Source organism: Halichoeres trimaculatus, unplaced genomic scaffold (genome assembly GCF_033239565.1).
Source record: "Halichoeres trimaculatus isolate MK-OKI-2021-1 unplaced genomic scaffold, fHalTri1.1 fHalTri1_scaffold_12, whole genome shotgun sequence".
Lineage (NCBI taxonomy): Eukaryota > Metazoa > Chordata > Actinopteri > Labriformes > Labridae > Halichoeres > Halichoeres trimaculatus.
In genome coordinates this window covers 8,139,562-8,156,268 of record NW_027437190.1, presented here as the reverse complement: position 1 = coordinate 8,156,268, position 16,707 = coordinate 8,139,562, and the positions used below count along the sequence as shown (strand labels likewise).

Here is a 16,707-nt window from a genome sequence, read left to right as displayed (position 1 = left end):
CCGTAAGAACAGGCTCCTAGAGGCTGAAGGCTTGTAAATCTAGAAAAAAAAAGGATGGAACCAGAAACATTAATATTTGTGGAGGATGCATGAATATAGCTATGAACAAGGTCATCCTGGAAAAAAAAACTTGCTTCTTCCTGCCCTGACAATGACGCCCAACTCTGAGGATCGGTTTTTCCATCAGGACGATGCTCCATGTCACACAGCTGGGCCATCAAGGTGTGGATGAAGGACCATTAGATCAATACCCACCCCAATCCCCAGACCTGAACCCCACTGATAACCTCTGGAAATATGATCCAGGGGGAGAAGTGTGGTCACAAACCCATGAATCAAAGCTGAATTGAATTTTTGAACCAGGAGTGGCTTGAAGTCATGAAACAGAAATGTGATTCATTCTTGAGAGATAAAATTTTTTAGCTGATCCAGGACTAATATAGTCAATTGTTATGGAATAAACACGAATATTCATTTTACACAAAAACAGAGATATAAAGTAATTTCGGAGAAACTGAATATTCAACAGCTGTCTGCAGCGCCCTCTAGCGTTGGTGCGCACAGCGGTCTGATGACGCAAGCAGCCGGTGTGTCGCTGACACGTCACTGGGGTCAGACGTTGAGGAAAGATGGCGAGCACCTATGAGAGTTTTAACTTGTAAGTGTCATAAATCCGTGTTTTTTTGTTAACTTGGAGCTTTTGTATTACTGTGTGTGTAGAGAGTGACTGAAAGAGGAGTGTGTATGAGGACTCCATGCTCACACACTAACGGTTAAAGAGCTAATCCTGTTAGTTTGAGTGTGTGAGCGCTGCACCGTGTTCCTGCTGTTAAACCACAGCTAACGGCACACACACAGCTTTTAATGATTTATTTGTTACTAAAAATGTAATTAGCTACTTATTTTAAAATCACGTCATGTCTAGTGAGAGCTACATAGCAGAGAAGTAGAGAAAGACGACATGTTAGATCTTGGTCAAACTGCTATAAGTTCAGATCCATTAGCTCAGGTAGCTAACATCTGCCTCAGGACACCTGTTTTCACATTGTGTTTATGTCACTGTTTTCAACTATGCTTTTACACAAACAGAGCACAGATAGAGCATGGTTCACTGTCTTTAAAAAATCACACATACTGCAAAAAAACGAGGAGTTAACTTTGATTTAGATCTCACTTTTTAGCATCTTATCTACAAAGTCATAAAGACACAAAGCCTAGCCCACCTCTCCTTCCACACCTTAAAAACAAGATAATGGATTAACTCAATATTTAATCAGCTCCTTATCTCCACCGACCTTCGTTATCTTTAGGTATTACCCCACAGATCTCTCCCACTGCTGAACCGGTCTCAGCAGTTTCCTCCTCTGTTGATATTAAGGGGTGAAGCTTTCAGAGAGGTTTCAGCCATCATCCAACAGTGATCCTGCATCCAGCCTCTGAAAAACTGGAAGAAAGTGTGTTTGGATGAGATTAAAGCTCCATGAATGCTTTTTTCAGAATTGTAAATTGTCAAGCTTTCATTTATCGCCCCTTCTGCTAATGTTGTAGTTATGTGCTATCTCTGAAATACCTGAAGGTTAACCCCAACATCTTAAATCTGTAACAGCTGAATTTCCGCTCAGCTGATCCCAGAGCAGATGAGAGAGATCTTAATTAGATTCCTTCAAACATCTCTTTGACTCACAGATTTATTTTTGCTCAAGTGAATCTGTCACACTTCTGTTGTGTGAATGCACACATTCATACCATCTTCATGAGTTACGCTGTGAAGTATGATGTTTCCCATAAAAATAAAATGCCACCACAACTCGTAAAACCTCCCTGTGGACTCCTAAAAAGGCTTACTTATCTTCTAAATCAAATGAGTTTAATTTATTCCTTCTGCCCCCTAAAAGACATTATCATTCAGAGGAATTTCTGACATGGAAAAACTTGAGTGTGAATTAAAATCCAGCTAAGATAAGAAATTGTGAAAGATAAAAGTTTTTCTTTAAGAGGTATAGTGTTTACTGACTCAACTCTTGCTCTCTCCTGTGTGTACCTGCAGACGCACCACACCTGAGAAGTTCTACGTTGAGGCTTGTGATGATGGCTGTGAGGATGTCCTGGCGATCGACAGAGTGTCGACTGAGATGACACTTACAGGTGAGCAGGGGAAAAGTGATGATGGCATTTTGGTCAGGTACACAGAGTCTGTTCAAACCTCAGGACTCCAAACTGGTTTCCTGAGTGTGACCTTATGCCCCACTTATAACTTAAAGGTTAAACCCTGTGCACCAGTTAGACTGAAGAGCTATTTATGTTCCACGTGGGTGTAACCTTTACGCTGAAGAAGGAGCAGGTGAAAGTCTGTAAAATCAAGATAGTCAGCCTTTTCAAGGTAATAAAAACAGAAAATATAAGAATCACAGAACCTGAAAAGGTGACAGGACACTAGCCACGTATACATGGACCCAAATATTCCGCTTGCATTCGGTTTATTTGCTGAAACGGAAAGAATTTAACCTTTGTATACACCTCATTCCGAAAGAAAAGTGCCAACCCGAGTGGACATTTAATCGGTTTCACAGGGGTGAAATATTCCTTTCCCCAAACCGATTGAGGAATAATGTATCCACTCAAATGGAAAGTTGTCAGGGTACGTTCTTTCAACGCATGCTCAGATGTGACGTAAGACGCAACTAGAGACGTTCCTCAACTTTAAAAATGGCGGCGAGCCGTCAGCACTGGAGGAAAGTTTGTTTTTGGTCCAAACTTTGAAGAACTGAACATAATTTCAAGACTGGACGGACACTCACAATACAAAGTATTGCAATACCGTGATTAAAAAACTGTTGTCCTCCGTCTTTGATAAATCACCTGATGTTTACGTTTTTCTGCCTATGCCCCATTGACTATTCTGTTTGATTATAGTGGCGCATGTAGACCAGAGATTGGGATATTCCTTTCTGTGTATACTATTGTTTTCAGAAAAGTCATTCAGAAAGATTCCATTCGGAAAGACGAAAAACTCCTCATGTAAACGTGGCTAATGTTTTGTTTATAGCGACTGAACATTTCTCAGACAATGAGCTTTTTTTAAGAGCATCATGTTGTCAGTAGATCCTGTTTGAATTTTATGTAAACAAGGTCGTTGACACAGTGCCACCCAGTCCTGACGAAATGAGTCAGTTTGCCTGAAGAAGGTCTAGTTCTGATGTCTAAGCTGCTTTATCATGACAGTTAACGCCAAAACATTGCTCATTAAGTTATTTTCTACCATTATTCTACATTTGATTCCAGCGACAAGTTTTAAATATTTATGACTGTGACAACCAACCACTTAAAATGTTAAGTAATGCTTATAGAATACCTAGAGCAGGGGTCACCAACGTGGTGCCCATGGGCACCTGGGTGCCTACAAGAACCCAAAAACTCCAAAAACAGCACTGGTCACGATTTAGCTCCTTCCGGAAATTGATATATGTTTCCTACCAACAGTTGGTTAAAAATCATTAATAATAATAGTTGTGGAATAATTAACATTGACTTGTCTCTTCACAAAGTATAACTACTACTACTGTTATTATCTTTATTAAAAAGTGGTCTGTACAATTGTTGAGGAAATTTGTATCAGACAAGTAGCCCTTCATACCACTTATTTTCCTTGTGGTAGCCCTCTGTCTCAAAAAGGTTGGTGACCCCTGCTTTAGATAATTCCTCTGTTTGATTCATGCCAATGATTTGACCCTCTCAAACAGACTAACACCTTTTCTAAGACCACTGGATGTGTCTTTCCACATGATTGTTTAAGAAATGAGAAGCAACTTATTGCACCAGTTGGGGTTAAATAAACTTGTTGCTTGCTAAAAGATAATCACTCATGCAGTAATTATCCAATAGGAGGCTTGTATCTATTTGCTTAGTTAAATCTAGGTGGTGACTTTTTTTTTGGGCCGGGCAGTGTATAAACATGATGTGCAAACACTGGAGACTTCATTGGGCCTGAAGAAACTGTCTGATAAATCAAACCTGATGTGTTCTTGAGATGACATATTCTGAGATATTCTTTTTGGAAATCATGGATGCTATGTACTCAGCACAGGAGAAAGACCACCTGGCAAGATTCATGCTCTAATATAGACATCCTCCAGAGCTGCATCCCTGGTTTGTTTTCCTGACTCTCTGCCTCTGCTCTGTCCTCAGTGTCAAGAGATGTCCCCGTCTCCGCTGACAGCAGGCCCATATGTGGACTCATGGGGACTCTGCGTCTGGTGGCAGGTTAGTTCAGAGTGTGATGCAGAATCTGTATGTTCCAGAAAAACAGGAGATTTATTGTATTTGTACTCACTGAAACCACATGTCTGTGTCAGGTATGTACCTGGTCGTCATCACCAAGAAGAAGAAGGTGGGAGACCTGCTGGGACACGCTGTGTGGAAGGCTGTGGAGTTTGACATCATCTCCTACAAGAAGACAATACTACACCTAACAGACAGCCAGGTAAGAGCTCCTGTGCTCTCACTTACAATTCATGTATAATCAGTTACCTGAACTCCCACCTGACAGGTGATCTCTCTGCTGAAGGTTAAAAAAAGAGTCTGGCTTCATCCAATCTCTCTGGTTTGATGAATGTGGATCAAAATAAGAACTCTTTAAGATTTTAAGCTGAAACTAAACCCAACAAAGGAGTTTTTGTGGACTTGTGGACCCAATAGTTAGCCTGTTAAAGTGTTTCATGTCTCATTTCAGATGCAAGACAACAAGACGTTCTTGTCCATGATCAACAGCGTGCTCCACACAGATGGGTTTTACTTCGCCACGGACTACGACCTGACTCACACTCTGCAGCGACTGGCCAACACCAGCCCTGAGTTTCAGGAGATGAGTCTTCTGGAGCGAGTACGTAATTAACAATTGTACAGGCCAGTTTGGCATTAGCAGGGAAGGTTTGGCAGATTTTTCATGGGCTCAACCCTCATACCCAGTTCTGCTGCTCATCCCACAAAACGATGTTTGTTACGAATATGGTACCATTGAAAAGAGAAATACAACAACATAAGATTTATAGTCAAGAAGCATTGTTACAATCAAGAAATGATCCACCATGATCAAATGTTTATTGAAGACTTTTTGAGATGAACCATACAGAATGTTATTGCAGTGGTCTATTGCAAGTTTGGATGTAATAAATGTGTTGATTGATATTTTGGCAGTAGGTAAAGAGAGTGATGGGCAGAGACAGGAGATGTTTTTGAGGTGGAAAAAAGTGAATTCAGTTCATTGATTTTTGTGTTGTTCAAAGGTGAGGTGGCTGTCAAGAATGAGTCCAAGGTTCCTGGTGTGTGTGGAGGGGATCTGAGAGGAGTTGTGCAGGCTGAGGGTAAAGTTGAAGGGGGGGTTTAGTGAGGGATTTGGGACCAATGATAATTACATCTGATTTGTCATAGTTAAGTTCAAGGTAGTTGTCATGCATTCAGTATTTTATTTATGTGAGGCAATTAAACAGTGGGGAGTGGGTTGCATTGGACATGGTTTTGGTGGAGATGTAGAGCTGGATGTCATCAGCGTAACAGTCAAAAGAGAGGCCATAGCGAGGAATAATGTTGCTGAGTGGGAGAACATAGGGGATGAGCTGGAGGGGACCAAGCACTGAACCCTGGGGGACACCTTGGAAGAGAGGACAGCAAAAGAGGTGCAGTTATTGATTCTGTTAGCCACCAGCAACCAACTGGTTCTGTAGCTCTGGATGTTGTCTCCACCAGTAAGCTATAACACTCCAGTACCAGGATGTAAACAAGCAAAGATGACAGATGTCACCACCGTAGAGGGGAGTGGTCAGTGTGTTGATCTAGTGGATGGAGATAAATTTTTGTTAAGGCTGTGTCTGGTTAAACTCACATACAGTGACTTGGCTGGATCAGTTAGCAACCAGCATGGACACCTGTCCCATCACTCACCTGCAGACTCTGACACCCTGTGTTAGGCTGAGTTAGATCATCATTCTGTCACTCTATGACCATCATTAGGAAAGTGTTGGCTCCCGGACATCTGCACTAAATACTGTGAAAGTTACTCTGAAAGTTCTCTTTCTATAGGTTGTGTCTTCATTCAGAGCTTTATTTTAGTCGTGCTTTATTTGATGGATATGATGAACGGTGAGAACTGGCATGGGGGCAGGGGTGGTTCTGGTATGCCAGCTCTAACTGGTGATCCTCTCTGAGGTGTCGTGGGCCTAACTTAATCAAACACTAGTGACAGGAGGTTCCCATTTGAAAACCTCAGTGATAATCTAACTCCCGGATTTCTTTATTGAGCACTTTTCCATAAGTGTATGTTTTCTCGAATGATTCCTTCGTCTCCAGGTGAACACCACACCCGAACATTGACTGTGTTCTGACTTAAGATTGTGGTTTCTGTTTCTGTTTCAGGCAGATCAGCGTTTTGTCTGGAACGGTCACCTGTTAAGAGAGTTCATGACACAGCCAGAGGTCAGTCTAAAACCCTGCTCTCTTTCTTTTCTTTTGATTTTGCACTTTAATGGTTTTCACATAACCAGAGGTCTAAATGACCAATGCCATAGAAGCTGATCCTGTAGTGGAAAAACCTCAAACAAACAGACCAAGAAAAGCTGAGGTAGAGCAGCAGCTCCTGCTTCCTCTGAGAGAAAACCCCTGCTTTCCTCAGTGTAGTGTGGATTGTTCGTAGAGGGGGATTTAACAGCTGCTTGTGGTTGCAAGGCAACTTCCTCTTTGAATAAAAGCTCTCTTTCACTGTAAGGATCCTGTCTATCTTCTTAGACACCGAGAACAACAGTTTGAGCCTGTCAGACACAAAACAAGATTCTAAGGGTAATCTTTTCTAGATTACCCACTTTGAGGGTAAATATCATGTTTTAGGTCTGACAGCCTGTTTCTTAGACTTCAGATTTACTTGTTTAACACTTAGACCCAGAAAAAGTAAAACACAGCTCATGTTTATGAAAAAGCTGATGTTAGTTGTCAGGTTACTTCTCTGGTTCTGTCAGTATGGTGACTGAGATGAGACAGTCTTCAGTGACAAAATTATGTGATAAAAGTTTGACTTACACTATTGAAATAGCTTTGAATGAGAGAAGTAGAAGTTTATTATAACAGTGTCAGTCAGCTTCGGACTGGATGCTTGTTGGCTGTATGACGGCTACGACGTATTATAAAAATCAAGCCATCACACAGCGACAGCATCCAGTCTCAGGCAGCCTGGGTCTGTCCACAGAGGATTAATCATCTTATCTGCTCTCCTCTTACAGCTACACAAGTTTGTGTTTCCTGTTGTCCACGGCTGTATCCTTTTCACCTGTTGAAAATCCAGTTTGACCGTCTCTAATGAACAGTTTTTAACTGACCTGGCTTTGATTTCATTATGTCACTGAGGTGAGACCTGGTGAGCTCCATCTGGATGCCTTTTCTGAATCCATAATGAAGCCTGTGTCCGAAGCAGATTTCTGTTTGTGTTGGTGAAACATTTATTTAAAGCTCTATAACAAATCCATGACACCAGGATTTATGTAACCTAATTCAAACGGGATTACAAGAAGTGAACAGGTGGTTATAACATGTAACATCCTGACAGGGAGGGATATTTTCTCATCCTGAAGGGATTTTCCAACCACCCATTCACTATACATTATCCTGCTCTCTAGTCTGTAGCAGGGTAATCATTTCACTAATTATCCCCTGACTGTAATCCTGAGCATCAGAGGTTGTAGTGAGAGAAGTTTGAGAGCTGAGTGTGGAGTTTTTTAACAGCACAGAGCTGAGCTGGGCAGTTTCACACATACTTCCTGCATCACATAATTGATGTTAACTCAGTTAAATGCCATTAGCACTGGTGCAGTATACATGTATTTCATTCAGTTAAAACTTATTCAGTCTGTCATAAACAACACCTCCCTCCCCTTGTTTCCACGATAGGTTTGAGGTAAAGTAAACACTTTAGATTTTGGCTCATTTCAGTTCAGGCATTTACAGTGAAATTATCATAGTTTCTTTGAAATACATTTTATTTCTTTATTTAATTACATTACATAACTTTAATTCTTGGTCCTAAAACCCTACAGTGTCTAACAGCTGATTTGACAGTGAATACTCAGATAGTATAGACTTATCAGTCCACAGGTAATTATCAGAGGTTAGAGCAAATCAATAAACTTATTTAAACTCTGATTGGATAATACTGAAGCTGCTTTTTTTTGGTTTCTTTAAAAAAAAAAGTAAAAATTAAAAAAAAGTTGCAAACTTTACAAATGAAATCTCATTGGTCATATTCAAGGTCTCAGAGTGATTCTTTGTGTTGTTTTCACATCACAACAAGATACGCAGCAAATATCCTTAGGCCATATCAAAACATTCATTCACCTGGTGGTGAAGACGCATAAAATGCTGCGATAAACTTTCATGTCTCATCCCTCTTTCATGTGAGCTTGCTTACAGCCTGAAGTAGACGGTCTGAGTGAACAGAAATCGTTTATAACCAGCTGATACCTGACATCTGTCTCTGGATCTTCAGGCTTTGTGCGTCCAGTTCACTCAAAGAAAGCTAACACACATTACACAGCGTAAGTAAAGGCTCCCCCTAGTGTTGAGTGGTGGAATTACACATTTTTTAAAACACTTTTTTACCTAAAGTAAAATAAAACAAAACTAACTTTGGCCCCATTACGTCCTCCATATATATGAAAGTCATTAAGAGAAAGGAGTTATTTTCCCCATCCCTCTCCAAATATAACATGATAAGGTGTTATGGCTTTTGTAGTAGCACTTGTTTAGTGTTAGTTTCTTAACTCACGGGTTGCTCAGTCATCGCTCTGAGGTCGAGCTGCATCAACGGGAAAGTGTTTGAGTGGAGCATCATCTCCAGGAGGAGCTGCTTCAGAGCTGGAGTCAGATACTACATCAGAGGTAAAACAGAAGTCCACTGCTTTTCTTTCACTTTCTTTAAACGTTGGTCACAGGTCGAGTCTGTTCTCCAGCACACAAGCACACGTCTCTCTGTTGTTTGTGTTTTTACAACCTCCTGAAAACCACAGCTCATTCATGACAGCAGAAGACAAAAGCTGTAACCAATAACACGTCAAGTTTCATGTCATGGCAAAGGGAAGTCTGATGACATGAAGAGTGTTACTGTATGTGTTGGACTATGATGTGCGAACTGTTGTTTTTGCATGCAGGTATTGACACTGAGGGCCATGCTGCTAACTACGTGGAGACAGAGCAGATAGTTCAGTACAACAGTGCCAAGGCCTCATTTGTTCAGGTGAGACAAGTCTGCAGGGCTTCAGGAGGGACTCAGTCCACAGAGCCTCAGTGGAGAAGCTAAACTGCTGCTGGGGGTCATTGGTGTTTGCACTGTTCTGCTTAGATGCATCAGAGTTTTTTTTCTTTGACACTATTTAGAGCTCAAATTGGAAAATTTCAGAAAAGATTACCTGTATGCTGTTATATCTTCTGCAGAGTTCAAAGGGCTGATAAGTTTGGGATACACTATAAATGGATAAATGTGACATGAACATATAAATGAAAGTAGAAGGATGTTTGTTCTTCCTTCTCTTCCTCAGACAAGAGGCTCCATCCCCTTCTACTGGTCCCAGAGACCAAACCTCAAGTACAAACCAAAACCACAGATCAGCAAAACCATCAACCACGTGAGTTAGATTCACTCTGACACCAGAGCCTCTCTCAGGTTTCTGTCTTCTTCTTCTTTCTCACGCTGTTTTCTTTTTCTGCTTCTGCAGCTGGATGGGTTTCAGAGACACTTTGACTCACAGATCATTCTCTACGGAAGACAAGTCATTCTCAACCTGGTATTTTTTTCCATGTAGTTTTTATTGTCATCTAGAAAAACATCAAAAAGATTTATGTCATGCTAGTTATAAAAATTTCCAATGTGAAAACTTTGATTTTAACTTTGATTCAAAATTTTTGCTAATTGACAAAGTCACACCACACGGCTCATACATAATAAGGGAATTTTTTTTAGCGTGACTTTCCTCAAACTAAGAGGCTGACAGTCTAATGTTTGATCATTTCTTTATTCTACACAATGATAAACACACATTTAAGTTAATTTTGCATTTCTTTGAGCCAGTGTGAAATGAGTTCTTGTGTTGACAGATCAACCAGAAAGGCTCTGAGAAGCCTCTGGAGCTGGCATTCGATAAGATGGTGGGCAACCTGGGGAACGGCATGATAAAGTAAGAACCCCACCACCGGCCCTGACGTTCACGTTTTCATCTTTTCAGTCCAGTTAGGCTTTGTGTTTGTTAAAGGCCCCTTGTTCTTCTGCAGGTACATCGCCTTCGACTTCCACAAGGAGTGCAGTCGCATGAGGTGGCATCGCCTGCAGATCCTCCTCGACATGGTGGCTGAGATGCAGGACGAGTTGGGGTCAGTGAGTTTACAGTGGATGTGTTCAGGAGTATCTGTTTTTACGAGGAGTAACTTCATGCGTTTGTGTGTTTAGGTACTTCTTGGTGGACGCAGACGGTAAAGTGTTGTTAACTCAGGAGGGGACGTTTCGCAGTAACTGCATGGACTGTTTGGATCGAACCAACGTCATCCAGAGTCTGCTGGCCCGACGCTCGCTGCAGTCTCAGCTCAGGGTGAGTAAACACAGTCACGTTCAGAGGATAATCACAGAAATGTGAGTACATGTTAAAAATTGGACTGTCTTTCTTATGTTTGATGAATCTGACTGCGCCCTCTGCTGTTCAAATGGAAGCATCACACTTGTCACTGTAACAACAGAGTCATGGACTGATATCACCAGATGCACTTGCATTTTTTTCTGGATAATTTTGAACAAGTGACAGCAGGCACATCTGAGATGGTTACAAAACTGACCTTTAATTTCCTCAAACTGGATCAGAAATTTATCTCAACCTGCGCCAAAGCAGAACATTTTGACCATAACTGCATCAGCACCCTCTTTTTTAAAGGAACCGTGCTGAGTTAGTTTATAAAAAATAAAACATGAGGATATCAGACAGCAGGGAGGCTTCTCACGCCAAGAAATAAAACAAAAGATTCACCTGGAACATGTTACCTGTAATTTGTGCATGTGTGTGTGTGTGTGTGTGTGCAGAAAATGGGAGTCCTCCACATGGGTCAGCTGATTGAAGAGCAGGCAGACTTTGAGAAGATGTACAAGAACGGTAAATTCTTCTTCTGTGGTTTTTTAAACACAATAATCAATCAGTCCGCCTGTAAAGATTACCAACGCATCTGATCTGCTTCCTCTGTATCGTTTGTGTGTGTATGTGTGTGTGTTTGCGTGTGTTGGCACACAGCGTGGGCAGATAATGCTGACGCCTGTGCCAAACAGTATGCAGGAACTGGAGCCTTAAAGACGGACTTCACCAGGTCAGATTTCACACATCCAGCTAACACATGCTAGCTGTCTGCTAAAGATGAGGGACAGTTTGAGGGTGTAATAAATAAATATACATAATTTAATCCATTCAGATTATTTTTGAACAGATGGGCCCAGAAGAAGCAACAGAAACAGTCAAACTAGCTCTATTGAAATCACAAGAAGGGAAGCAGCTCACAAGAACTGTTGGTCTGATTACAGATCAAGGATGAGTGTGTTGTCTGTGTATCCAGACCTCTGTCACTTCTGTCTAGATCAGAGGTTCCCAAACTTTTCTTGCTTTAGACCCAAAACAATTGTGAACAGAGTATCAACATTTTAAATCAAGCTTTGTCAAGAGGTCAATATCCACACACACTCACACCATCTCATCATACTGACACATGAATCCAAGGTTTAAGTTTTGCAGAGGGAGGCGGTGGCGATGAGGGACAGAGAGAGTGAGAGACAGAGATGCACCTGAGATAAACACCGCACAGCGAGATGAACGCTCTTTAATTCTGTTTTAGTTCGGAGGATTACTTCCCAAATATGTTACACATTTTACTCCACTAATGGAAACCCAATCAAATACAGTGGGTCAATCCATAGTTTGGGAAAGGCTGGTCTAGAGTGATGAATGTCATCATACAATGTTTATATATTTTGTGTAAGTAATGGTCTGAAGTGAATCCAGTTTTATTGTCAGGACAGCTCAGCAGGTTTCTTCAAGTCCCTGTTTGAAGTTCACATCATCCATGTGTGTTTTTCTGATTGTCAGGACAGGGAAGAGGACTCAGTGGGGTCTGCTGATGGACGGCTGGAACTCCATGATCAGATATTACAAGAACAACTTCTCTGATGGCTTCAGACAGGTGAGAAAAACATTTATGACTGTCAGGGAGAGCTACATTGGTAATCCCCTCTTCATCATTATCACAACGGAGGCATCCAATACACTGATCTAAATCAAAACCAGGAAATTCTTTCTCCTTCAGCACTTTTTTAACTGCTGGACGGGGTCTGAGTGTACTGCTCAACCTGAATCTTTTCAATGTGGTCAGGTGAAGCTAAGCTAGCTTCAGCCTTATATTTATGATGATTAAGTTAAGATAAATAATAAATAAAAAAAAGTTTTGTATTAATTTTTGGGAGAGATTGTATTGTATTGTAGCCCACTAACCTGCCCAAAATAAGAAGTCTGTCATTATCTTGTTGCTCTGAGGCTGTTTGGATGTTTTATGCTGATGATATTCAGACATTTGGCTCAGCTGAGCCTCACTGACATGCAGGGGTTCAGCCATCAGAGGATGTGTGCTTGTGCAGTATTTCAAACTTATGTCTGTCTCAGGGGCGATGATAAGTCAACCTTAGTGAGCCTAACACAGGGGTTTCCCAAACCTTCAGTCCACAATCTCCTAAAATATTTGCACTGGAGACCAGAGACCCCTTGCTGTGGGAATACTTTAATTGGCCAATCCAGAAACAGACAAAAAAGATCCTAAATTTAGCTTAGTGTTACAAAAAGAGACTTGCTATGTGCACTTATTTTCCTGAATTTATATGCCACTTCCAATACCGTCATTACCCTGGTTTGGTCACCTCCAGGTCTCAAAATTCAGCCAAATTCCTTCCCTGGTTGTTTTATACTGTGAACACAGTGACAACAGCATTAAAGCTGTAAGACAGCTGTGAACATTTCTAAAACTGTCATGGACAGACAACCACAACGTTTTTTAGTAATTCTCAGTTGTGTGTGTGTGAAATAAGAGGAATCTTTAAAGAAATAAGGGTGAAACTTGAACCTGGTGGATATGAAATACTCACGATATGATACGCCTTCTGTTCACAATATCACTAAAAAGATTTATATTCAAAAACAGCAGCTTTTTTTCTATGTCGAAGTTTTGATCTCCTAACAAACAGTAGCCTCCTGTGCCGCGATGTACAGAGAAAGCCTGTGAGAGGAAAGACGCGTTGATCCAGACTAATGCATCTTCAGCTGATTTGTCCTTCACATAATCTTGCAAAAACTGTGAACTAAACAAGCTATTGAATGAACATATCCAACATTACCAGCATCAGACTTGAGGGAACTTAATATTTTGTGCCAGCAGTCATGCTCAAAATATTTTAATTTGTGAATCTTGAGTTTTGATGCTTTTTTTTTTCACTTTGTGAAATTTTGTGCCACAAAATTTCCTTCCACTCCTAGTATTCGGAGTCATCCCAGAGCCAGTGTGAAACAGCTTGTTTGTTTAATGCAGGACTCCATCGATCTATTTCTGGGGAACTACGCTGTGGATGAAGGTGATTGGATGACTCAGCTGAGGGACCCCAAAGACTGGAAGTTCCTCACGGTAAAAAGAAAAGATCGGACGGATCAAAGATGTTTCCTCAGCTCTTTCTTTCAACTGATGACTTTTCTTTTTCTTGTCTAGTTGCCGATCATCATGGTGGTGGCCTTCTCCATGTGTATCATCTGCCTGCTCATGGCCGGTGAGACAAGCAGCAAAATCTCCTCTCACAGGAGATTTCACTGGACTTTACTGAACTTTACTTATGTAGCACCTTTAGATATTCACACAGTAACTAACACAACAAGGTCAGAAATAAGCCGCAGTAAAAGCTAAGTGTAAGACTGAAACAGACTCAAACACAACGTGAGAGCTTATTATAAGAACACTTCTCAGGATTGTAAGTGTGTGCTGCAGAGGAAGCAGCTGAGATTTGATTTTCCTCACTGATTCCTCACTGGCTCAATCTGACTCCCCCCTCAGGTGACACGTGGACGGAGACTCTGGCGTACGTTCTGTTCTGGGGGACGGCGAGCGTGGTGACAGGCGGGCTGATCCTCTTTAACGGCCAGGACTTCGTCGACGCTCCAAAGCTGGTCCAGAAGGAGAAGCTGGACTGAATGTGTGTGTGTGGAAAGCAGCTTGGCCCCGGAGAGCTCACTGCCTCCTCATCACTCCACCCCGCCCAGCATCATCATCATCATCATCCTCAGGGCTGGAGCCTGTACTGACAGGGGCATGAGAGGAGGAGGAAGAAGAGGAGGATGAGGAGGGGGGGCACCGGGGCCGGCCTCCTGTACCGTGTTGGAGTAGAGACAGAGACTGTGGGTGCGGAGGTCGGCTGCTGTCCACACTGCAGCGTCTTCATCAGCTGGACAGGACTGTCTGTCTGCTGGTTTTACTGGAACCTCTGGACTTTGTTTTTTCTGGATGTCACAGATTTCACAGGGCCGCTGTGGTTTGTCCCACAGTGTTCCCTTCATGGACGCTTGGGGATCAGAGCAGCTGCTGTGGTGTCACAGCTCAGCTGTAAATGAATTACTGTATGAACTCTACATCTGCCTTTTTGTCTCCTTCTTCTCACCGTTTTCAGTTTGTTTTTATGTTTTTATGTACAGATGATCTCGTCCAGGGTAAACTGTCTACATTTGAAGAGCAGTAAAGGGTCCATGGAGCTCAGAGGAATCTTTCCTTCTTTTATTTCCACAGTTTACACACAGCCAGTGTGTCACAGGATATCCTCAGTGTCCCAAATTTCTTTTGCCAACTTGTTAATAGTTGCGCTTGTGTGGTCTTTATCATTTCATATATGTTAGGTATTTACATCTTTTGGGGAATTCAGGTGTTTTAACAACATATTCCTATTTTCTTCACATGTTTTGGGGTCTCAATCAGTGGTGGGTGAATTTTTTTACTTGCTCTGTTATAAATCTCCCTCCTGCAGCTGTAAAACAAGCTGTTAGTTGTCAAAAGTCAAAGTGCACAAACAAATAGTGTGTTTTTGTTATTGTGACTGACAGCCTCAAAATTCTCTCTTACACTCCTAAATGAAATGAAATGAATAAAACTCCTGAAAATTTCAGGACGGCCTGCTCCTGAAATGTCCCAAAGATCTTATTCACACATGCCCCCACAGTGGGAATTTTTTTCTGACAGTTTAGAGTTGGGTCTCAGAAAGCAAGACACAATGCAGTCCTGCACCATGTTGGAGCAGAGACAGAATAATGTTAGTAATGTTTACAAAAGACCAAGGGGGCAGCTGAAGCAGAGTCTGACAGGTTTTGTCCTTCTGCAGGAAGAAGCCTTGGTAAAAAATATCAGCTGTTTGCGTTCACACACGCTCATGTTCATCCTTTATGTAAAGATAATCTGAGCCTGTCAGCGACAAAAACAAGAACTTTTTGTGCTCACACTTGGATCCATCGTGGAGGATGTTGGAGACATTTGTCTGTTTACCTGCTGCTGGATGAGTTTCAGAAACTTTGAACCGCTCATTCACTTCGACCCTCAAACATGTGAAAAATAGGCCCATGTTTAAGAGTACAGGGATTCCTGTAATCTGTTTAATTCAAACAGCAGCATATTGTTGAACAGTGATGCTAAAAGTTGCAGTAAGATTCATAAAGATGTCAAAAAGCTTTGTCTAATCGTTCATTTACTCAGTGCAGTAAAAACTGAGGTCTGACGCTGGTCTCAGAAAAGCTCCTGCAGCATGAGAAGCAAATGAGCTGCTGAGTTCATTCTTTCATTACAACAATGTTTTATTTTTTCTATGAATTCAGCTTCTTCTCTTTCAGCACATTTTAAAAACACGGTGGTGAAGCCGTATTGGATGCGTCTGAAGAGTTTACACACACACCGCAGGAGCTAAATATGCGTAGTAATCTGATATGTTTGATAGATTTGGTTTTAAGCGGCTTGTAGCATGGGGATATTTTAAAACTTGACTTTTTCTCTGATTCTCTTTAAATACAAATGTTAATATTGGTTAATGCTGTGTTCTGGTTTGTCCTCTTAATTCAGTATTTATTGCTGTCAGTCACATCTTATTTTCAGTTAGGTAAGGAACGACCAAATGCATCTTTAACTTCAGTCTCTCTAATGTTTGGATCATGCTTCTTTATGCAAGAAAATCCTCATCTGAACAGATTCATTCTTCGAGGCATGCACAGCTGATTAAAGATAATAATATTGCCTTAATATGAATGAATTTGAGTTTAAATATGAACTGAACCTAAGTCCAATAAAATGTATAACTAAAACGACCTATTTGCGCAGTTATTCTCTTCATCATCTACAGATCTACAGTTTCATTTAGGGACGTACAACACAAGCAAGAATTTAGTTAGAGGGAAAAACCTGGTTAGTGTGACAAAGTGATACAAGTTATTTGGCTGCAGATGCTGCCATTAAGTGCAATTTTTTTTTCAATAGTGTAGAATAATCTAGCCAACTAACAACAATTAATTGCTGCAACAGTATAATTCAACCTTCAACAACATTCAGTGATCAGTGCTGAAAGTTCACTAAGAACTGGGTCTGAGA

General features: G+C 41.3%; 1 protein-coding gene across 1 annotated transcript; it reads left to right on the top strand.

Annotated features, from left to right (window-relative positions):
• Positions 1–568: 568 nt before the first annotated feature.
• On the top strand, positions 569–16,419 carry sacm1lb (SAC1 like phosphatidylinositide phosphatase b). The gene is made up of 20 exons (XM_074684142.1): positions 569–658; positions 2,048–2,145; positions 4,186–4,260; positions 4,353–4,480; positions 4,730–4,879; positions 6,409–6,468; positions 7,266–7,299; positions 8,815–8,916; positions 9,186–9,271; positions 9,573–9,659; positions 9,750–9,818; positions 10,129–10,208; positions 10,303–10,401; positions 10,478–10,616; positions 11,099–11,168; positions 11,304–11,376; positions 12,147–12,240; positions 13,633–13,725; positions 13,807–13,864; positions 14,146–16,419. Exons 1-20 carry the CDS (start codon positions 630–632, stop codon positions 14,280–14,282), a joined length of 1,761 nt encoding a protein of 586 aa, XP_074540243.1. The 5' UTR covers positions 569–629; the 3' UTR covers positions 14,283–16,419.
• Positions 16,420–16,707: the final 288 nt, after the last annotated feature.